At 43.7% G+C, this 24,560-nt stretch overlaps 1 protein-coding gene across 7 annotated transcripts in view; it reads left to right on the forward strand.

The window, feature by feature from the left end:
• Positions 1–24,560, forward strand: part of FLI1 (Fli-1 proto-oncogene, ETS transcription factor) — a 121,732-nt gene that overhangs the window by 22,135 nt on the left and 75,037 nt on the right. The window contains exon 1 of one of the 7 annotated variants that reach the window (XM_072979022.2): positions 4,328–4,447. The exons of 4 other annotated variants lie outside the window; for them this stretch is intronic. Coding sequence is in view for 2 of the 3 variants with exons in the window: in XM_072979023.2 (XP_072835124.2) it covers positions 7,239–7,297 (59 nt within the window). In the remaining variant the exon portion in view is untranslated. Of the gene's footprint in view, positions 1–4,327; positions 4,448–6,920; positions 7,298–24,560 lie in introns of those variants that run through there. 2 more of the 7 variants (XM_072979021.2, XM_072979023.2) reach the window with 2 other exon arrangements.

Genomic DNA, 24,560 nt, shown 5'->3' on the forward strand with positions numbered 1-24,560 from the left:
TGTGAATGAAGTTCTTTGCTTGTTCTCCCTCCCTTCCTCCCTCCCTCCCTCCCTCTCTCTCTCTCTCTCTCTCTCTCTCTCTGTGTGTGTTTAAACTGAGAAAGATTTGTCTCTATAAAACATAAAGGAAAGAATGACACTGCTTTTGAAAGAGACAGGATCTCACCCACTGCTTATTTTTTTTTAACAGACCCAAACAGGATGAAATTATTCCTGGTACTTTTCATGTTCTTTCATCATTGAATCTTGTCTGTTCCTTTATTTGTTCGATCATTGTTTTGTTTTGAGCAGTTAGCAAGTTGCTTTACTGCTAAGGACAGCAATGTATTCTAACACAGGGGGCACCCCTAAACTCACTCACCAAGACAATGCCAGTTGACATTGTACATGAATAAATCAACGTAAGACGACATGGCTAATGTTAGTTGCTTTGAATCATCTTTTTAGCAGTTCACTTTTATTTATCAAACTACCACCTTTCCTCCAATGAGTTCAGGATGTGACTCTTCCCTCCGTACACGTTACCTTTACTATTACAACAACCCAGTGAGGTGGATCAGACAGAAAGCAGTCAAATGGACCAAAGTCAATAGATCTCATTGTCATTAGTAACTTTAATCTGGATTTCTCAACACAATAGCTCCTGTGTTTTGCTTATTTTGCCTTCCAAATATGTAACATATACATAAAATCCTATTGTGCAAAGACTTGTGTATGTTTGCTTCTAAAACTGGAAAGCACTGGTTGACTTTTTAATAATCATAAAGCATAACAGAGTGGAATGACCAAACTTCTGTTCCTCCAGGTGAGACGCAGAATACAAAGTTCATTTGAACAAGTCTTATTTGAATTTCTTCTGTGAATATTCATATGTACAGAATTGCAGCTGGCCTGTGCAGAGTTCTTGCCGCATGAAATAAAACATGTGCAGATCATATCTGAGGTGGCCTTTCCAAGTTTTGATGCTCAGATGGAAGCAAATTTCTACTGGAATCAATGTAACTTTTCTCCAGACTAACTTCTGCTCAGCCAGATGTTATGGAAGTTTAATTGAAACTGTCACTGAGTTCAGAGGAACAGGTCACAGAATTTGGGTGTGTATCTCTGTATCCATACCTGTGTGTGAATATACACATAGCAGTTACTGGGTATCAACAGTATTGTTACATGGGGAGATTCTTTATGTGATTAGATACCAGCTAGAGTTTGTCCCATCCTTAAAATGTGACATTTTACTAAGTAGCTCAAACTTCTAATTCCTTGTATTGAGAACCCTATTAGGGTCGCTGTAAGTCAGATTTGCAACCTGTACCAAGAACTTGAGAAGGTGGATACCCCTCACCATGTTAATAGAAGGCAATGGGGGTAAACTGGACTGAACAGACCTTGGGACCCCAGCTTTGAAGGTAACAGGGAAGTGGTGTGCCCAGAAAAAAAAGTATTTTTGTTGTTGTTGTTTAGTTATTTAGTCGTGTCCAATTCTTCGTGGTCCCATGGACCTGAGCATGCCAGGGCCTCCTGTCTTCTACTGCCTCCCGTAGTTGTGTCAGATTCATGTTGGTCACTTCGATGACACTGTCCTTCCATCTCGTCCTCTGTCGTCCCCTTCTCCTCTTGCCTTCACATTTTCCCAACGTCAGGGTCTTTTCCAGGGAGTCTTCTCTTCTCATGAGATGGACAAAGTATTGGAGCCTCAGCTTCGAGATCTGTCCTTCCTGTGAGCACTCAAGGTTGATTTCCTTCAGAATGGATAGGTTTGTTCTCATTGCAGTCCAGGGTACTCTCAAGAGTCTCCTCCAGCACTACAATTCAAAAGCATCAATTCTTTGGCAGTCTGCCTTCTTTATGGTCCAGTTCTCAGTTCCATATATGACAACTCAAATCCTGCGCCCATTGAAAGCAATAGGGTTTACTTCCGAGATAACACAGTTAAGCTGTTTATAATCTGTTCAGATGATGTGGGATAAAACTTGATGGTAAAGTGTATTTATCAGAGGGATCCTTTTAGAGAGAATCAGTAGAACAATATTAGTGTGTCCAGTTATTGTTTTATAGTTCTTTCCAAAAGCTGTGTTCACGCCTCCCATCTATGATCCTTTCTTTTCCTAACCCCCTTAAACATCAGAAATTTCAGATCAAAGAGCCCAAGACAGAGGCTTGAACCAGGAATACAACAAAAGAAATCAACCCAAGAATGCCTAAAGAACAGAGACGGAAATTACTCTGCAGTTGCAAATATAACTGCAGACAAGCAGAACAAGTTTATTGGATGCATCGAGAAATTCCTGAAAAGTGGAATTAGAATCCTTTCACTGGCAAAAACACTGTGTGATATTCTCTTAGTCCCTCATCCTGAAGCGGACAAAATTATGTCTGATTGCCTTTTAGAGGCCACAACTCTCTGGCTTTGTCCTTTGGGGTGCTTGCGAGTGACCAGACCTGTTCTCCTCTTAACTTTCTGACAAGGAGGGAGTGGAAGAGGGCGTCAGCCCAAAGAAGGATACAGTAGTAGTAGAAGAAAAAGGATAGTTGTGATATGTGATGGGGAATAGGTCCAATACATAGGGATGGGGGGTGGTTAGGATCACGGGCTTCCTTGGTGGTATGTGTTTTCTCTAAGTAATGAATATATTTTCGTCTACTATGAAAAACTGGGAAGTATCAACCAGTCAATCAATCAATCCTTGAAAGGAAGCTCCGTGCTTCCTTAACTTTGGACGGCCGTATCCAATTGTGCTTTATTTTTGTTTTGGGAAGTGGGGTCGTAAAGTCTAACTACCTGTCTTCACGTACCCCTTGTCTACACCCACGTTTTGACAGAACTTAACTTCGAAGGGAAGTTGGTCCGAATTTCTGTGTTCCTAACGTTAACGTCAGGGAAGAGCTAACAAACGAAACGTTTGCAAGCAGAAAAAGGGAAGGTAGTTTGTTTACAATAACCCTTCCGTATAATTTTGTTCTTCCTTCCTGCTTTCATCTCCCATCTCCGCTGTAAACATATTCTCAGGTCTTGTCAATTTCCAACTGGTCTCTGGTCTCGTAGCCCGTCTCCTTCGCCTTTCTTGCCAAGGCTCTATATCATCGACCTTGTCAATTTCAGATCTTAGACTTCATTGCCGGATTTTAACGGCAGCAGCTTCGCCCCTTGAGGGTCACCCACAGGTCACTATTAGTTTTCTCAAAGATCTTCCCCTTCCTTCTCTCGCTTCCCCCCCCCCCCATCCCACTTTTCAGGGAGCGAGTTTTCTCGATATTTACATTATTGTTTTTGTTTTTAAAAATATCATTAATCGCGGATTTGATTCAATTCCGCCCTTTGCTCTCCTTCAGCAAAGTTACGGTCAAGGAAGGCTGAGATCCTGTGCGCACCTATTTGGAAATTCAGCCCACCAGCGTTACTTCTGAGTAAGAGTACTTCGGACCCGCCTGCCAAGGAGTTGGATGAGTGGTGGCCTCTTTTCAACTCCTTGCTTCGACTTCTGGAAGGTTCCCTCCCACCTCCTTTGGTTTTGGGTGTTGTGTGGGGGGGGTGGCCATTCAGCAAGGGGGGGCGGTGCGGTGCGGGAAAAGGAGTCGGTGAACGGCAAGGAAGCGGCCAGGAACGAGTTAAACCCGCTCCCCTTTAATTGAATGCCAACGCTAGTGGCCCCAGGCAGAAAGGGACCTGACCCCGCTAGCTGCATCCAGATGTGCGCCGATCTCGGGGGACTCCCTCCGCAGACCTGCGCTGGGGTTGTAAAAGTAGAGAAGCGTTGGGAGGGGGGCGGGGAGGAGAGGAGAGGGAGCGGGGAGGGGGGGATCTGTCCTGAATCTTAGCCAGAACTTGAGAAAGGTCCCTCATTCCCTCCTCCTCCTCCTCCTCCACTTGGCTAGATGGGGGATGATGGGAGCTGTAGTCCGCAACGCGCACAGAGAGGGGACACCTTTCCTGAGCCCTAGCTCTGGCACATGGATCCTGCCCCTCTCGCTCTCCAGACCGTCTGGAAGGCTGGCCGGGCGCCGAGCCCCAGACTCAACTCCCGACCAGTGTCTGCTCTCTCTGAACTGGGGAAGATGCTGGAGGCGGTGGGGAGGGGGGGAGGAGGAGGAGGAGGAGGGGAGATTTCGTGGCCTCGATGAGGAGGGCTGATTTTCAGAGGGGCGGGGGTGGAGGGAGGGAGCTTGCTGCCATCCATCCTCGCCGTCTTCTGCGCAGGAAATAATTTTTTTGGGGGAAAAAAAAAAAAACCTCCAGAGCCCCACCGGGCAAAAGCACCTTTTCCTACCCGTAGCTGACGCCGGATCCGACCCACCGCTCCGAGTTGAGAGGAGGGGAGGCGCGAGGGGGACCCACCCGGGGGGGTTGTCTGTTGGTCACGCACCTCGTCTCACCCCCTTGCTGGATTGAGGGGGTGGGGGCGACACCCCGCAAGAAAGCAGGGGGAGTAAAGTCTGGACGCTGTATAAGGTAACCATTTATCCGGGCAGGGGGAGGGAAGTTGGAAAAGAACTTCTGAAATCCGGTCGCTTTTCTCTCTTTCTTTCCTCGTCTTTTTCTCTCTCTCTTTTTTTAAAAAAAAAATTCCTCGAACATTTGGTGGCCTCAAAGTTACTGGTCTGTCGCGTGTGGTCGCGGTAAGGACGGGCGACCGGGATAAAAAAAAACGCGTTTATTTGATTTTGTTGCTCGAGGGGGGAAAGTGTATGTCCGAGTCCCTGGGGAATTTTACCCGGTGCGGATTGTTCTTCTACTCTCTTTTTTTTTTCGCAGCAGGAGGAGGATAAAAATCCTGTTAAGAAATAAATATATCTTTTTTTTTTTGGTTCGGTCTGCCGGGTGGAGGCGGAGGAACACTTAAAACAAAATATATTTTTTTTCTCCAGGGGAAAGAAACTTGAAATTTTAATCTGTTCCCTGGAGCTTTCAGAAGAAAAAAAGAGGACGAAAGATATTTAAAGGCAGTGTGTTTTGCTGGCGATGGGAGGGAGGTCAAATCTGGAACGTAATTACTTACCGTTGAACGAAGGGGAACTTCTGCGGGCACTTGGGGGGGGGGAAGGAATCGGCACGAGACTTACTTCTAAGTAGACAGGTAAAGGAATGGGTTGCGAATCTTACTGTAATTTCATCAGGCTTTGCCCGGAATTGAGCCTCCTGCCTGTCCATAAATCTCAAGAGTTAAGGCGGAATCCACAACTCGCATTTCCCTGACATAAGCGCGCAAAAGAACGGGGAGATCCGTCTAAACCTTCACTCGCCTCTAAAACGAGACATTTGGATTGTATATCATGGCATCTGCTTCCCAAGTTTGGCTGAAGGTTTTCCTCCCACTCTCCTAGTTTTTTAAAAAATGATTTTAAACAAACGCCTTTACCTAATTGTTTCTTAAGACGTAAATGGGTCCTAAAAGCATCTCGGATCCATCCACAGCTTAAGGAGCTGGGGCACGGCCTCTCTGTTTAGGGCGCGATCCTGTGGACGCATCGAAGCAAAGAACCATAGAAATAAATGAACACTGACTTCCGAGTCAACCTTCTTAGCACTGTGTTCCCCAGTCCCTTGAATCGCACCTTTCCAAAAACTCCATCCCAAGCGTGGATACTACAGAGTAAACCCTACGAAGTTCAATGGAACTTTACTTCTAGGTAGGAATAGATAAATGGGCAGGTAGAAACAGACGGCTGGAGGGATTGTTTTAACCTGTTAACACGGCATGTTTTAAGATGCACTGGCCTCAGGATGGTCTAGACGGGCTGTTTTCCATTTTGCTTTAAAAGAAGGTCCCTGCATGTTCGTAGCTCCCTTGCTCTGGTGCAGGTGTATTGTTTGAAAACACAAGAGGGTAGGATTCTGTGCTTACCTGCGGCCCAATCTGATTTAATGGGGAGCGCTGCCACCCGAGGAAGTTTGCGCAGAAGTAGAAACAAAGACAGCTGAAAACAGCTGCTGGGAGAAGAAATGATTAAGTTTGCAATATCGTGCTCAAGATTTTTCTTCTAGACACCATGTCACTCTTGGCCACACAAAGCCAGTCCAAATGCAAGCGAACTTCACAAAGCACATTACACGCGCGCCCGCAAACACACGCATACATAGGCACGTGTAACTGCATCTGCCTCTTTCCTTACTATACCTGCTCGCTTTCTCTTTCTCTCTCTCTCTGCTGGCAATAAATGGCAGTTCTCTTGACAATCCCAGTTGAGAGCGAAAACGGAGAAGAAAAACGAAAAAAACAAAAGACAAACCTTCATTAAAAGTTTCTCTTCTGACTGGCTGTGTGAAAGCCCCATCTGTCTAAAAGAGAGGAGCGCCGCTGCCTCCATTGTTAACTAGACAAACCCAGGTTGAATTAGTATACACAACCTTCGAAATTTAGCCTGAGACTGGCGGGTCGGAGAGAATTAAAAATGATGAATATATATATATTTAATCATCATGTGCTGTCAAGTCAATTCTAAGTTATGACGACCCTTTTCAGAGGTTTCCAGGTAGAGAATACTCAAATGTGGTTTATCCTTCCCTTCTCCCCGGCCGCCCTGGGACTGTGCAGCTTGCTCAAGGCTACACAGGCTGGCTCTATTCACAAGAGTCACAGTAGAGAATCGAACTCCCAACCTCTGGTTCGATACCTAACCACTGAGCTATTGTGCCAACATCTATTAATCACTGCGGGGATTTCATCCCGGTCTAGATTTAGACTGCGATAAGGATCACATTGTGTCGCATCTTTGCTTTCACCAAATATGTACATATTTTGAGATTTGCAAAATTCCAGAGGGACCCTTTAAAAAAGTTATTATTAAAGAGTGACACAACGGGGAGAGGCGTTAAGTCATTCCTGCCTCTGAACCGGGCAATTCAAAAACAAACAGACAAAAAAAACAACCCTCAAAAACAGAAACTCCCAGGTTCTGAGCAACCCTAAAAAGCTTTTGTCCTGCAGGCGCGTAAGAGCCTGCTTGCACGCGGGCGCGCACATATACGCACGCAGAAAAATATATATTTTTTTATCAAGAAGGCAGGACGCCGCCAGCAGACACAAAGTTTCCTCTCCGAGTGACTTCACTTCCCAAAATTAGCAGGAAAAAAACGTTTCATCCGGTTAAAAACTGTCGCTCTTTCGCTTCGCCGCAAGAATGAAAACGTCAGAGAGAGCGAGAGAGTTGAGCGAGTGAGAGCAAGCGGGCAGGAATCGTAAATCCCTGGTCCTTCTGAGACTCTGGGGAGCTTCCTCCGAGCGCGCAGCTAAACCGGGTCAATGTGTGGCTTATTGACCGCCTCCGCGAGCAATCCTTCTCGATGGACGGGACTATTAAGGTAAGAGGCGGCCGGGAAGGCGAGCGATGGCTTGAGCCCAGCCGGGCGCCCGAGGAGGGCGCGGTGTGTTGTGTTGCGCAGGGCGCGCGTGTCCCGCGGATGGTTTGGAAAGGGGACCTGAAAAGTGTTCATTGCGCCCGGGATGCGCCGTTTCGCCTTTGGTTCCGTGTCTTCACATCCTCCAGCTGCCTTTTCCCCTCCTTTTCCCGCCCCAACTTTCTCTCGACTTTTGCTGCCCAAAAAAACTCACGTTGTTCCCCATGCAAATCGGCGCAGGAGTCCCTGGGCGCGCCAGAGCGCAACCGTGCGTCCTCGGGCCATCATTACACTCCGGGGGCAACCGCCGCTCAGGCTAGCCCAGCCCAATCTATTCTTCCCGAACCGCTTTGGAATATACAGATTCGTAGCCTCTGTTACGATCTCTTTTTTTTTCTCCTTTCCGTTAGTCTGCTGCAGTTCCCTTCCCCCGCCCCCAAACTCAGTAGCCGCTTCGGAGGCCGACCTGCTGTCGCGGGAGGCCGCGGGAAAAGCGGGAAGGCCCTGTCAGGGAAAGTTTTTGGTTGGAGAAGAATGAACTGTCCCGGACTCTTTGGCTTTGGGTCTCCCTTGGAGTTGTCGGAACGGAATACGGTCCAAGAGGGAGAGGGATCGGTGGATGCAGCCGCTTACGTTTCGTTTGACGCGGAAAGAGGGGATTCGTTTGAAATTCAGAAAACGCCTATTTTGAGTTCCATGCGTTATTTCAGTGCTTTACCCCTCAGTAAGCAATGCTTTCCTGACTCGGCATCCACTGGGGGAAGGCTATTATGACTGGATGGCCTGGAAGGGACCCGATTTCGAAGCGAGTTTGTTTCCTCCCTTGTTTAGGGGAGCGCCTTAAACAGAGTCAATTACTTAACCAGAGAATTTTTTTCTATTTCGCTTCATCCCCCGCCTGTTGGATTTATAACCGCGATCGTCTGAGAATTAACCCCTCCTTTCCTCGGAGAAGCAAAGGTGGTTCGCGACACTTCTGGCGATGTGTCCCCGGCCCCTTTCAGAGGGCTGGGTGCGCCAGGCGCACGCTTTGGATCTGGGCCCCTGGGAGAAAGCAGATGCTTTCTATGCGTCCCCCTCTCTTCTCCCCCTCCTCCCTCCACTCGCTCCCCTTCTGTGTCTTTGTAAAGAGGAGACAACCTCAGAGCGCGGGGCTGGTTTGCTTTTTGCGATCCTTGTGTGTGTCGCTCGGTGGCAAGCCTACAAAACCCGACGGCAGGCGAGACGAGGCGAAGCCCCGCGCTAGGACGCCGTGGGTGTGTTCGGTGTGGGAGGAGGGAGAGAGGCAGGCAAGGCGAGGCAAGGCAAGGCAGGGCGGGGTGTTAGCAATTTCCTCTCCCTCTCTCGCTGCCCCTCCACCCGCAACGGATCTGTGCCGAATCCAACCCTCGTGGATGGGAGTCACCCCCTGGGCGGCCAGATTTGCCTGGGAGGGTGACAGCAAGTGCAGGTTTCCCACCTGGAAGGGAGGTGAAACGAACGCGAAGATGACCTGGCAGGCAAGGCGGGGGCTGTTGCTGCTAAGATTGCTGCTAGGCAGCCTTCAGCTATTTTGTCCTCTTCTAACCACCATCTCCTGGAAAGCAGCCCAGTTCTTCAAGCAGTCTCCTGCTGGTCTCAAACCACAGCTGGATAGGCATACTCCCAGTTCCTTTTAATACACACACAGAGAGAGAGGGAGAGACAGACAGACAGACAGACAGACAGAGAGCTAATTTCCCAGATTTTTTTAAAAAAAGTTAATCCATTTTATTCATTTACACTCTTTTTTTTCTTTTTCGTCTCCCTGAGTGATAAACCTATCTGATCTGTTCTGATTTCCAAAGCTGAACTAGGATGAAGGACTGGTTCATGTTGGAATTGGAGACCATGAAGAACTGCCATGGATCTTGAAGTTGGGCTAGGAAAGAACCCAGTGTGTCGTAGTGCGCTGGTTCTTAACCTTTGTGACTCAGATGTTTTTTGGACTGCAACTGATGGTGAAGGCTTCTGGGAGTTGCAGTCCAAAAACATCTGAGTAACGTTAAGAACTAGTGTTGTAGTGCAGTGGTCCCCAACCTTGGGCCTCCAGATGTTCTTGGACTACAACTGCCAGAAGCCTTCACCACAACCTCTGCTGGCTAGGATTTCTGGGAGTGGAAGTCCAAGAACATCTGGAAGCCCAAGGTTGGGGACCCCTGGTGTAGTGGATAGAGTGGTGGACTAGATCTCTGGAGAAAAGGGTCTGAATCCCCACTTGGCCACAAAAACTCACTGGGGGAGTGGAACTGGTAAAGCCGCTCCTTAAATGTCTCACTTACCTTGAAAGCCCCATCAGGGTTGCTATAAGTCAGTTCCAACTTGATGGCACAGAATTTAAATAGGGAAGACGCCTAGTTTGCAATGATGGAGGGTTGCTGTGAGTCTGGAGTCAATGACATTGACCCAGGTGGACCAATGACCTGGATCCTCATAAGATAGCTTCCAGTCTTCACCTGGATGTTGGCATCAACCTGGGTTCCAGCTCAGCATTCCAGTTGTTCATGTGCCTCCACAATCACAAAGCTGTTGGATAAGTCAGGAAAAGTCCCTAAGATCTATTTATTTTGTTTTGTTTATTTATTTAAAATATTTTCCCTGCTCCTCGAAAGGACTCAAGGGGGTGATAGCCATGTATTCTTGATGGTTAATCTGTTTCCTGGGTTTGCCACTTCATACATTTCCATGCTCCATAACAAACGTAGCATCACCTATCTTCACACTTCTGGAAAAGAACAGATTAGGAGTACTATCATCTGTATCATTAGCAATGTTCTGGGTCCTTCTGCAGCCAAAACAGCACCATCCATCTAGACGTGAGAAGTAACAATGAGGCTCGGTCTCAGCATTCCAGCCCCCCCCCCCAGCTTGGAAAAGTTCATTTTTCTCCTGAATTTCCCAGATTCCTCCTATAGAATCCAGTATTATAATCACCCCACCACCCTGATTGCATAAAGAGCGAGAAAGGCAGATCTGAAGATATAACATGACCATAGTGGTGGCGGATGTCTTGGGCAAGAGCTTCTATCATTGCAGCACAATGAGATGGCAGTGGGACAGGTTGTGTTAATTATGGGGTGCTGTGTCTTAAACCTGCTCCCCCAAAGCAAACTCTGTCTGGAAAACCAGTCTGTTCCCTGGTTCCAGTATATCAGTGCTTCCCAACCTTGAGTCTCCAGATGTTCTTGAACTAAAATTCCTGGAAGCCTTCACCACTAGATGTGCTACCTAGGATTTCTGGGAGTTGTAGTCCAAGAACATCTGGAGGCCCAAGGTTAGGAAACACCACACCAGTTAGGATAAGCAAATAAAGTTTTCCCCATTAGGGTGCATGGGTTCTAGATCTAAAACGCCATAAGTGTTTTCCCAGCAGAATGTGAGAGCTAATCTCAAGGTTTAAGACTGAATGATCTGTTTGCAAACATTTCAGTGGTATTAATAACATCTTAGTACAATTTTATGGTATTAATAAAATCTTAGATATCTATCTATCCATCTGCCTAGAATAAAGGTGAAGTGGTTCGTAGCCACCATTTATATTGTGTCTAACTTGTGTGAAAATGTAGTATTAATGATGTTCCAATGATCTTGGGTTTGTCTGTTTACAGCATTTAATGTAAGCAATGAGTTATGCTTGCCTTACACTAAGGGAAAATAACAAGCCATGCTGTGGCACCAAAGAAGGCAGTTATGTGGAAATATGGAATGATTTATTATTCTATGCTAAAAAGGGGTTCTTGCAGCCACGTCTCCCCGGCTGGGTTTGCTCACAGGCAGGTGAACAGTCTGGAAAAAAAAATCTGGTTGAACCAAGATTTTGCAGCACTGTAGAAGCTGTGTAGGTCTGAATCACGATCCTCCCACCCATGGTGAAGCCTCTTGCTCTTTTGGATCACAACTCCCATTATCCCAGCACTGGTATGGATAGATTGGAGTGTGTTTATTCCATATATCCCACCCTATATCCCAATTAAAGGGGAGGCAACAGTCTATTAATTAAAGCATTAAAAATGTAATTCAAAACGCAGTAATGTTTAAAGACAATGAAACATAAAATAAGCTGAGACACATTGGCAAAACCCTGTTATGCTGTTAGAAAAAAACATAACTTTTGCTCAGGTTCGGGAATCTCCATGGACAATGTTGGGTGCTCAGTTGCATGATGGCATGTATCAGATAATGTCTACAGAGATTCCTTAACTCGGGGCAGTTTGCCTCCCAAAGTTACGCCTTTTGCGTAGCCACACCCCAGGATTCCAGCCATTTTGTTTGATGTCTGATGCGCCATCATTATATGAGTGGATAATTTTTTGGCGCCGAGTCAAACTGGAGTTTGGGATGTTGCTTTTTTTAATGGCAATTCAATTAACTCTAATGTTGGCCATTAGAGTCCAAATAGCAAGTTTGCTATTGGCTATTAGGTCAAATAGCCATCTCCCATCTGTGTTTGTATTAAAACTTAACATTAAGGAGTTAGGAGCTAAAATCATTCTTTGCAAACAGTCAGCTCCTATACCAATCAGATCTGGAGAATGACTTCAGTGTGGCAGAAAAAGAGGCAGGGACTGTAAAATAATGTGGATGAGTTTAGGAAACGGAGCCTGATAATTTCCCAGGAGGCCAAGCCACAGTTTGTAAAGATGATGGGGTGGAGAGCACCTTGAAGTTTAACAGCTTGTGTAGTGTCTGCTTAAAATGTTCCAGGAGATGGGCCATAGGGCATCTGTGGTGTTTCAGTCCTCAGCCAGACAAGACACCGCTATCAGTGCACCTGGCAAAATCCTAACCGTAACAAGCATTTTTATGCAGCTGCTGTTCTGCTGTGAACATTCGGTTTGCCACAATATAACGGACGGAGGAGAAAAGATCATTGCGGGGAATGGTTTGTGTGGCCCGAATGGAAAAGGTCGGCTACTCAGAAGCCTTTCAGTGTCCGTGTGTTTATCCAGCTTCGAAGCTGGAGATTGGTTTGTGTACTGCAGACCTGCGCCCATTTTCTGCCATCTGAGAAAAGACTATATGCACTGACCATATATGTGTCCTCTAAAACAGTGGTTCCCAACCTTGGGCCTCCAGAAGTTCTTGGACTTCAACTCCCAGAAATCCTGGCCAGCAGAGGTGGTGGTGAAGGTTTTTGGGAGATGTAGTCCAAGAACATGTGGACGCCCAAGGATGGGGACCACTGCTCTAAAACAGTGGTTCCAACTTTGGGCCCCCAGAGGTTCTTGGACTAAAGCTCCCAGAAGCCTTCACCACTAGCTGCGCTAGCCAGGATTTCTGGGAGTTGTAGTCCAAGAACATCTGGAGGCCCAAGGTTGGGAACTGCTGCTCTAGTACATGGCTGAGGTTACTCTTGAACTTGTGTGTTTACATTAAAACAAAACTAGCATCACGTGTCCTCCATTAATAAAGTTCCAGATTTTGAACACATGGACGTGTACAAGATCTTCTGAATATTCAGGCAGAATCGGTCTCTGCTACATCATACTGTGGGCACCTCTGAGGCTGAACTGTGTACAGGTCCTATGTGTGGAAAGGTCCTCCCAGGTTTAGTCAGCGCTTGGAAAAATTGACTACAATGCCCAGAATCCCTCAGTCACCAAGCTTCATGGAACAGGTTGTTAAAAGGATTATTAAAAGGTCCTCTCTCTGTCTGTGAGGCTTTAAAGCTCAGCCAGGTTGAAAAAGGCAACCCCGCACTAAATGGACCAATAGTCTTTGTTAAAGCCAGCTTTCTGCCTTATCTTCTCCTAACATCATCATGGCTCTTCTGCATTTAGCTGCAGCAACTCAGAACTGTGATCCTATATTGCATTCAAACCAGATTTCATGGTTTTTCAGCCCAAAATATATTCCCCATTTATGTTGAAAAATAAGCTGTAGGAATTACAATTTATTTCCTATTATGTGACCAAAATATTTAGTATTTTATGCTTTCTTGGTTTTTATTCATTTATCTTAGTATTTCTTCATTGGTCACCCTCTCTGTCTATGAACTTCTTAGAAGCCTACAACCGATTTCAAATGCTTTCAATTTTTTATACCCTGCGTTAAAAGTCCATGACGTTCTCAAATCTCATTTTATGCTTTTGTTACATATTCCTTTCTTTATGTAAGGAAGCTACTCCAGCCCATCACCGCTCCGACTTCTGTTCCATGGCTATGATTCCACTGCTTATTCAAATCCCAAAATACTCAAACTTGGAAACATGTTCTATACTTTCATTTTGGATCTTCAACTGTTTCTGTGGGCAGCTTGCTTTTTATTGATTACCATGAACTTGGCTTTCTTAGCATTTTGTTTTTACACCCTGTTCATTGCTTACAAAATTGACTGTATTGAGAAACCTATGGAAACCATCATAACTCTCTGTTATTAACATTATAATGTCAATGTGTAGAATGTTATTGGTTACCAATCCATTGACAGTGATGCCGTCATTTGAATAAGCAAGTGCTTTTCTAAAGATGTTATCAGAGTATAAAAAGCAGTGGTAGGAGTATACAACACTGTAGTTCTCTTTATATCTCGGTGTCTTTCATAATCTTCAAAGTTCACTGTAGTCTTCCATCGCTAGTACAGATTGCCAGAATATGGTACATGTTGTACAAATATCTCTTGAATTAAGACCATTGTTTACGCATGAAACTTGCATAAGGGAAAGTTTGATATGGGAAAGTCAAAGGCTTTCCCATACCAAGTAAAATAACCATTAGAGATGGACATGAATCTGAAAAATGGTGATTCATTCTAATTTGTGATTTATCAAGGTTGACGAATCATAAAAACAAATTTACATTTTTTCTGATTAATTGACAAACTGATTTGTCAATTTGTGCTTGTCTTTAAAATCTTATGAAACACCTCTCCCAGCATCTAGAGATACCAAAATTGCAGAGAAGCCTCTGCTGTCTGTCCTCTATTAGCCCTCCAAGTTTGGTGGAGGTTAGTTTGAGAAATCCAAGTCATACACCTGCAAAGTGGGTCTCCCCAGGAAAATGCCCTTTAGCAGCCAGCTTGGGGAAATCCAGTCCTCATGAAACTTGGAGGAATTGTAGAGGAGAGTCAGGGAAAACTTCTCTGTCATTTCGGTGTCTCTTGGGGGAACTTTCCTGGGGGGCGAATATGAATCGTTGAATTAGTGATTTTTGACAAATTTTGCAATTCATTTTTTTTTTTATTTTGTGTCTGTCTCTAGCAACCATCCATATCCATGTCCATGTCATAGCTTTCTTTTAAAGCCCTTGTTGTAAGGCTGGGGACCTCTGCATGTGATATATGCATCCATCTATCTGTGATAGTATTTTTGCAACACCATAGAGGTGAGAGCTGTACATACACAATCCATGTTTCTTTTTCTTCTTGACCATTATCTTACAAAGCAGTTAATGTGCCCTTTGCCCTTTGCATCCCTGTTGCAACTCTGCCCCCTAGTTTCAGGCTAGGGTCTGCTATTTTGATCAGCACCTCCATCATCATCGGTTCATAAAAAGGTGCCTCTTTTGGAGTGCTTTTCTGACTAAGGCCTTGAACGCATGTGATCAGTCAAATTAAGCAGTTCTGTGCTACATGGGCATCTTATCTGGCCTGGGATAAGGCAGCTGCTTGTGTTATTTAATCTAGAATATAACATAAACCTTGCTAGAGTTCAGAAGCCAGACCCTTAGCATGAATCCAATAGGAATTTATCTGGTAGTAGCCACTGGGCTAGCAATTTTCTTTGAGTAAAGGATGAAAGAAAGTTTTATTTTGATTTTCCATGTCTGAAAAGAAGGCTAAAGATAGCTTTTTGAATAGTGGTAATGGACTAATAATAGACCAAAGCTTGCTTCCTTGATTGCCAAAATCCCAGTAAGTTGCTCTTGCAATTTGCACTCAAAATTGACCTGTATCGAGTCTGTAGCAAAAGATGATAGAGAAGTGCTGTAGCTTTTGTTGCTGTTGTGCAGGGTGACAGAAAACACTGATAAAAACATGTTTCACTGCCAGGCATAATCTGTTCAAGATTTTTTAAAAATGAGAAATTCAAAAAAGGATGCTCAAATTTCCAGAGTTTCTTTTTGAAATGACACGAGTGCAAGAGAGGGTTTTGAACATGTGAGATCTGCATTTTATAAAACTTTGAGAAATAAACTCTGGCATGAGCACATTCATATCATTTTTTTAAAAAATATTTCTATACCTTCTGAGCCTCATTTTCTTTTTTTTGTGGGTGGCACAACTAAATAAATTAATAATTGCATGTCTACTTTGCATACAAGTCAAAGATTTCAGTTTTACTCATTGGTTTCTCTTGGCATAATTTGCACATTCTCATCTTTCTGTTATATATTGTGTGTGCATGTGTCTGTGTGTGCCCCATCAAGTTGATTCTGACATAGGGCAAAACATTCCAGAGTTTTCTAGGTACCAAATAGACAGAGCTGGCTTACCATTCTCTTCTTCTGCGGGTGCCCTGGGACGGTGCAGCTTGCCCAAAGCCACACAGGCTGGCTCTTCTCCTAGGAGGCACAGCGGGGAATCGAACCTCCAGCCTCTGGCTCCGCAGACAGATACCTAAACTACTGAGCTATCCAGCCAGCTTGCTAGCTTGTTACATTTTTGTGTTGCCTGTCCTATGGCAAGCTCAAAGTCCTATCTGTGGATCAGCTCTCCTCTATCCTCAGTCGGGGACATAAGATTCTGATGTTCTGAATCGTATTCCAGAACCTGACCACACTGGCTCTTGTATCGACTTGCGTCTCATTATAATCAATGAGATTTTCTTCCAAGCCATTGCTTGGAGCGGTGAGCTCCTTCCCCCATCTTCATTTGCAGGGGTGTATCCATTTGATAAAACGGTGATTCACCTCCCCATCTCTCCTGCTTCTGAAACAAGTAATGGAAAGCCTATATATGAGAGACTGAGAGTGTTATAGTGGATTGATTGTCAAATTAGGATCCAGGAGAAAGAGGGTCAAATTCCCATTTGGCCATGGGAATTCCCTGGGGTGTGTGTGCTAGCAATGACAAACCATTCCTTTAACAGCTCACATACCTCAAAAATCCTATTAGGGTCACCCTAAGTTGGAAGTGACCTGATAGCACGTAACAACAACTGGACTGGAATGATGAACGTCTGTGTGTCAGATTCCTACAGCAGCATCATATCAAATGTTTTGTACTGCTCGTAAACAGCAGGATTTTGTTCTTAACGATTTAGCCAAGCCCAAGAAAACTCCACCACTAGAATCACGCTGTGCTTAGAGAAGATGGCTCTTAGAAAACATGTGGTCCCATTAAATACTTTGGTTCCAACTGTTTCTTTGCATATGCTTCTGATCAAAAATATTGCCTGTGATATCCCAGTTTACATATGGAGCCAATCTATAATGTATATGTCTAGAACATCATTTATATTCATTCACTTAGGGCAGGGGTAAGCAAAGGTAGCCCTCCAGATGTTCTTGGAGAAGAGCTCCCATCAACCCTAGCTAGCATCTCCAGTAGTGAGGAATGTGGAGCATTGCCATTGAACCACATCTGGAGGGCCAAAATTTCCCCACCTCTGATTTAGAAGTTGCTTGTTATTCCCAGGCTTTATGTAATCCATGGAGTCTGAATTTTTGGATCTTTTAAAAATAAACTTGTCCTGTTGTTCTGAATCCAATCCATTTTTCAAATACGTATATCTATTATTTCCTTACCACCGATACACTACATACATTTATTGAGATTACATTCCTTTGGATTTTAGCACTGCCAAATAGCTGTGGTTCACAAAGTTACTAGGGATCTCCACTGAATTTACTTCTGCCAGGGATTAGATTGCAATGTGACCAAATAGGTAGAGTGAAGCTTCTGACTTTGGTGCCAAATTAGGAGGTAGAAGCACAGTGATAGAGGTGAGAGCTGTAAACTACATTGCTGGGTCTGTTCTGTGTGAGTTAGATGGCTGCCTTCAAATACAGTGCAAGCTTGTGTTGATCCATCAAATGGGAGGTACTAAAACCTTGTTTTGTGACTCAGGCAGCATCAGGTATTTGCCCCTTTGTTGTGACTATGGGTTATAAGTGCCAGGCACGTTGCTCTGATGTCTTAGCTTGTTAATTTTAATCTTCTTATAGCAACTCTCAGTGGTTATAATGGGAATGCCTTCCAAACAAATATGGATTTGTCTGGAGATTGTAATCACTAGAGCTGGTTTATTTTTTTAATTTTTTTTTAAAAAAACTTAGGTTTCTAGACCTCATGAAGTGATAACCTTGAGACAATAATACAATCATGTCCCACAGTAGCTGATCCCAAACAGGGACAGAGCATATCATTGGTGGCTTACGATGGGGGTGGGGGGGGGGAATGCCAGCCTTGAAATGTTGGAGTGAGGTGCACGCCCCCATTCCCATCCTTGATGAAATTTATTTTGTAATTTTGGTATCTTCATTCCTCCTGTCTTGATTTCTCATCTCTATTTCCAACCTCAAGGTGTCCCACGTGTGCAGTTCATCATGGTTCAGAAAACGAACAAAAGGTGGTTGGAATCCCAGTGTTAAGCTCAGCCTGGCACCAAGAAATGGGGAATATTTTCAATGCAGAATGATCGGGGCAGGGAAGAGATTTAGCACACAGAACCTCCCTTTTTTTCCTAGCTTGAAGAACGCAGGGTTGTCATAACCTCTGTTGTCTAACGCAGCCTGCAGTTCCTCCTCTAATCTCATCAATAAACATGCTTTGCATCGTTGCATGCAATGATGCACTACAGGTTTGAAACTTCTTGGGCAGTTCAAAATTCTCCTCCTCCTTTCTCCCCCCCCCCTTCCTCCCAAGTTTGATTGACTTATAACTGCATCCCAACCCACTTTGCATCAGTTCTTTTTTATCAGGCCAAACGAGGTTTCCTGTGCTCCTCAGCCTGGTTTCCTGATGTGTTTCCTTCTTCCCTTCTAACGGAACAAAGGAAGCTATAACTTCTCTGCAGCTCCTGTTCCAACTCTCCTGAGAAACCTTACATAATGTTTGCATTGAACATTATCTCCTCCACCTTTTTTTAAAAACTTTTTAGTTAGGTAGGTATTGCTAAAACGAGAATTGTCTTAGTCTGGCCGTTTGTTTTTCATTTTTTAAAAATGTTGTGAACAGTTGATAAAAAGAAGTGGGACTAATTTGTACTTTTATGAAATATGTACACTTACCGGTGTTTAAGCTGCAGAGCACAGAATTCAATCGGTAGAATAAAAAGGAGGATGTGAGGATTCTGGGAATGTTGTAATGCTGACCTGGATATCTAAGCTTCCAATGCTTACCAAAGCTTAGAAAAGATGCTTTCTGAAGGATGACTGCTCTCAGGATCTCCCGACCAGCATCACATGGCCAACAGACACACAGAAACTAGCAATAGATTTCCCAGGTTTGATATTAAACTATCATTTCTTGTTTCTAGGGAAACTACCCTTTCTCTTTTTTGAAAATTGAAACATGGCAGATGAATCCATGTGTCAATGCCCTGCTTGGGTACATGCACAAGGGTCTTGTCCAACTGCAAGAGGCTTCATTTATGTCTCAGCAGAACAGAGGATAAAATCAGATACCTATTTGCAGTCTACTGTATTTGCTAGAAAGAATTGCTAGAACTTAAGTAGGAATGCAATGCATGAAGGAAGGCAGTGACCAAGTGATCTTGTATGCCTGTTACTCAGTCTGCTGGCCAGATGTTAACTGCTGTTGACGGACAACTTCATGGTCCTTCTCTTCCAGTTTTGAATCACAGAGCCCTGAAAACAGAAGATCCTTTCAGACAGATGTTCTACTTTCCTCTGTAATGTAGAACACATAGCCAACCTAACCATAGGTTCCAAAAACATCTTCCCCATATGTCTCTTCCATGCTACAGAGATATATGATGATGAACTAATACGTAGGTAGTGATCTAATGTCCTGGTCTATATGTTGTTCCTACTTACTAGGGAGACTCTCTCGAAATCCTACTTATATTGTCTCTTCATTTTTATGTTTTAGGTATTTCTTTTAACAATGTTATTAGCCTATATGGTTAGAATTATGTCACACTTGAGGTCTACCTGTCTTCCTACCATCCCTCACAGTGAGATCTTTTTAATAGCTGGAGGAATGCAACTTGCCCACAGTTCATTTCCATGTCAATATTTGTCCAAAAATGCACAGCTCCTCGTAAGTGGTTTGATATGTTATGTCACATCAAGTTATTTTACACTGAGTTAGATTGTGAGTCTCTCCAGCACTGGCGATTCTGACATGGCTTTGGGGCAAGATTTGTTCCTACCCTATTCTGGACATCTCTTTATATGGTTGTCTACAGCATTATATGGTTGTCCACAGTGAATCTTGCTCAATTTCCAAACATCAGCTGAAACTGGTTGTATTCAGGTGTCATGGTAATAAAGGCCCTTTGAGTCTTGTCACCAACCAAAAAAACCATCACCCTCTTAGCTTTTAATCATTAGCTATTTTACATTTTTTTAAAAAAATGCAGAACATGGAAAATACTTTCTTTAAACTGTATTTCCTGTAACCCACTCCCCCCCTTCCTTTATCCGGAAGGTTTCTGGAAGCTATATTTTCACAAGTTGGGGGAACACAGCAGATAAGGACAAGAGTTTGTCCAGTGGTTCTGTGGGAAGCCTTTGGTAGTAGTAAATCCTTAACTGGAGAACTGAAATTTTGCTGATTTGCAGAATTTTAGAAGATAAGCACATCACAATTTCTACGACATGTAGAGCAGATCGAACAATCTTTATGTCCCAGGATGGCGTTGTTCTTGTACAGGAGATGACCTACGGGCTGGATTGACATAGTCATCCTATTGCTAACGTCAGACTCATCATTGATGCTTGTGATACAGTGGGGGAAATGGCTAAGCATGGAGATGAAACATGAGCAAAATGAGGTTCTCCAGATAGAAGAGTGGAGGTAGAAAGGTAGGATAGAGAGAAGACTTTCTAGGACAAAGGTGTCATGTGTTGGCTATTGGAGAAATGTGGAACAGATTAGTGGGCATGGCTCTGTTTCACCCTCCTGCATTTGATGAATGCAAGAGAAGGTTTCATCTCAAATGCCTATTAGATCAGTTTATACGTGAATCCCTGCTTTGTTTTGTTACTGTAAGAATAGGAAGCTCACTCCTGTGAGATGATGGGGCCTCCAGCTCCCATCAGACCAATGATGAGAGGCTGTTACTCACACGCCCATCCACCCTTCCACCAAATCTGGAAGATCACAGTTGCTCAGCTTGGCTATAGAAGTTTGCAAAGAGACCTTCATGAAATAGTGAGTTGTGACAATAAACTTAAGCCCTATTTCCATACGTATGAGTGAACACTTGGTTCAGTGATGGATATAAGAAACCCAGCACGGAGCAAATAATTGTCTGTCATCCTGAAAAGAAAGATCGTACATTTAAAAAAAATTCTTCTGAGAATTATCCCCCTCTTTCTCTCTCGGCACAAGCCATGGTTTATGTTACACCTGTCTTAACTCTAACAGTGCTCAGATTGAGATTTGAAATAATGTTTATTGTTACAATTGGTGCAGGGTGTTAGCATGGCCATAGAAATGTTTGGTCCCTGCTTCGCAAACCTATTTTCGCTAGACGATGATTTGGACAGCTCCCTCTGCACTCGCAAACAGGTGTTTTCGGGACCTAAGCTTCACAAAACAGTGATTTAAACAGCTGATTGGCGATTTGCAGAGCGGCTTTCCTATGGCCTATCTTCACTAGACAACAATGATTCTTCCCCATTGGAACACATTAAACAGGTTTAAATGCATTCCAATGGGGAAATGCTTTTCGCTAGACGATGATTTCGCTAAACAGCGATTTCAGTGGAATGGATTATCATCGTCTAGCAAGGCACCACTGTGTGTACACACACACACACACACACACACACACACACACACACACACACACACACACACACACACAATGTTTATCAAAATGACCTCCTGCACAGGAAGGGAGAAGGAATGTATATGCTAATCAGGGAGTGAGAAGAAGACTGTGCAAAATCATGAAGTATTCTTCATGTTCTCCTGGCCCATGACATTTTTAAGGGGGAGCGAAAAGTTGTGCTGTTCCTCCTTTCTAATTCCAATTTTAAAAAGTAGCTAGACTGGCAATTAACTCTTTCTTTGACATAGAAAGAGCATCATCTACTTCACCTGGAGGACAGAGGTTAGGTTATGGGCTCCCTGGCTAACTTGGTTCAAGTCATGGTTAACGCTGAAATAGAATCCCTCACCTAACACAACATGCTGCTGTCTGCCAGCCTCTGCTACTTGAGGTAACCACCTCATTCTGCCCACCTTGGTATGGTCTCATTAGGAGCTAAGATGATGAACCTGTCACGGTGGACAGAAAAGAAGCAGCCAGCCACATGGCTGTGGGCCATGTGAAATTTCCTCAGGCAAAAACAAATCTGTCTTTTTCCTTTTGATCTATCTCTCTATTCTCCTTTTATGCAAATGATGTTGAGAGCTTGGATCATCTTCCCCGTGCATCTTCTCTGAATGCCAGTCAGACACCTGGGTCAACACCTGCCAAAACACGCTGCAAATCAGCTTGCGAAATCTGGCCATGATCACTCCTGCCATAATGGAGGGCTACGAGATGAAATAAGGTTCTGAAAAGCTTGCCTTTCAGACGTGCTCGGGTATTGATTCAATTGCATTAATTAATAGATCGGAAAAGAAAAGAGCCACATCGGCCCCTTTCTCAAAAAGAAGAATAGAAAAGAAAAGAAAATTTAAAAGGACCTCTCAAATGAGCTTTTGAAATTATCCTTGTTCTTGCTGTTTGGTTGTCTTTTGGTCAATGTACACAAAAAGGCACCTTTACCGCAAATGCAGGGCTTGGGGAGTTTGGATAAATTCTATAGATAAGGAAAATGTAAATATTTGTCAGTGAAAGCTTAAAGGGCAGAGAAATGATGACTGCTGATTCATAGCAGTTGCAGGCTTCACTAATGATTTAGTGATCATATGACTGATTCTTCTCATCTGCACCTGATTTGCTGCTTCAGATCAGCCTTTATGGGCGCTTGGGGGGGGGTACCCAATGACTCAAAAGGGCTACTTTTGCAATGAAAATTGAGACAGGAGTACTGAAAATAAAGACGAGACCATAAAGTCATACCTGGCGTTTAGCTGTTACGATGTTCTACAGCTGCATAGGTCAATGCTTAACTGAAAGATCTTGGTTTATTCCTGTGGATAAAGTTTCTAAGACCTCAAGAGCTGCCTTTTCTTATTGCCAAAAATATTTTGGCTTTCTTTTGAGCAAGATGGAGAAAGAGTGCTTTTTTTTTTCCTTTTTAAATCTGTATGTGTTTTGGCTGCCCAAAAAGGGTAGGACTCAAATCAGCAGATTCAAAGTACTGAAGGAAGGAAAGAAGGAAAGAAGGAAGGAAAGAAGGAAAGAAGGAAAGAAGGAAGGAAAGAAAGAAAGTAAAAGAAAAAAACAAGAAAAGATTCTGAATGAAAGAATTTATTGACAGTAAGAGCTACTGTATTCAACATTGGAATGGACTCTCAAAAGACAGAAGTCTCTTTGCTGGAAATTTTTCAACACAGTTTGGATTATCATGAGTCAGGGATCTTTCGTGCTGTGCATTCATATATTGGCCCACAGTTAAACAATTTTATTTATTTATTTGAGATATTTATATGCCACTTTTCTCCCAACGGATCCAAGGTGGCTTACAGTATTTAAAAGAAAGAGTTAAACCCAAATAATTATTATAATATTTTAAAAGTGCTAAACAACTATCATATTAAAAACTCAGAATAAGAACAATATTTAAAATAACAGAAGTATTATAAAATGCTCCCTTAACTGGTTTAGCCTTGGATCCATAGCAACTCTATATATCTATTACTTTCCTTCTGTTTCTTCCCCCAATTCAATTTTCTTTTCTTTTTATCCAAAACGACAGAATACTGTATTTGCTGGCATCATTAGAAGCTTCACCATGTTCCCCCTAGTCCTGCTTCTGTATTAAGGACAGAATCATTATATATCAGAAAAATCACATAATGTTGTGTGTATATACTGTTCAGATTACAAATGGGAGAATCAGATATCTGAATGCTCTCCTGTAAGGAGAAATTGCACATGGACCATGCTGGATGGGACATTCCTGAGCAGTGGTCCAAAATAGGAGTCAGGATCCTGTTTGTGGCTGCACAAGTTTTGCTTAGCTTGCCTCCGCTAATGACAGCTAATTGACGAGGTGCCGGGGTGTGTCTCAGTTATACAGTCAGTCACATGACCTGCTGAGGGGCTGACTCCTATGCTGGTGCTTAGTCAAGTAGCCGCAATTAGCAGCAGCAAGTTATGCAAAACTTACATAAAAAACCAAAAGGATTCTCAACGCATAATTTTGCCTGGCTCTGAGAGCAGGATTACGTATGTTGTGATGGCGGTGACAAGTAAAGTGGCGATTGTCAAAATATTGCCTAAATAGAAAAGAAAAGAAATAACAGCCCGTGGTGTTCTTGTGTGCACAGCTCAGCCTTCTGAGCTCCTGCCTTATGTGCCTGCATGTGTTTTGAAAGTGCTTCCAAAATATCTTTAAAACCGTGGGCAGGGCCCTGTGGCTTGGCATCTCAAACACTGAATAAGATTTCCAATGGCGCTTCTCACATCTCGCCTACACTTCTGGCCCTGTCTCATAAGCAGCAGAATCAATTACACAGGCAGCTTTTTTAAAATAGGCAGAATTACAGCTCAACCAGACATTTGTCTTGGGAAATATTTGGCTTAAAACTTGAGAAGAGGACACCAACCCCTCCCTAGTAGACTGTTGGTTTTTTTAAAAGCTTTATGAAATATCCACACCTACCCATACTCATGCCCTTCCACTACTGCTGCTGACTGCTTGGTTGAGTTGACTGTAATTATTCTCCCAGGAGGTCAGATGAACTGCTGGATAGCTTAGTGGCTTAGGTCTGGTTGGACGTTCAGTTGTCCTTGAGAGGGGCTGGACTCGGTGATCCATAGGGTCCCTTCTAGCTGTGCAGTTCAAAGGTTATTATATTTATTATTACAGTGGACCCTTGACTTACAGACGGCTTGACTTACAGACTTTTTGAGTTACAGACTTCTCTGGCCGCAAAATTTAGGTTTGACTTGCAGACTGAAATTTGACTTACAGACCAGAAAAAAACCAAAATGGAACAAAAACGGCCTGTTAC

This window comes from Pogona vitticeps, chromosome 8 (assembly GCF_051106095.1).
Source record: "Pogona vitticeps strain Pit_001003342236 chromosome 8, PviZW2.1, whole genome shotgun sequence".
NCBI classification, from domain to species: domain Eukaryota; kingdom Metazoa; phylum Chordata; class Lepidosauria; order Squamata; family Agamidae; genus Pogona; species Pogona vitticeps.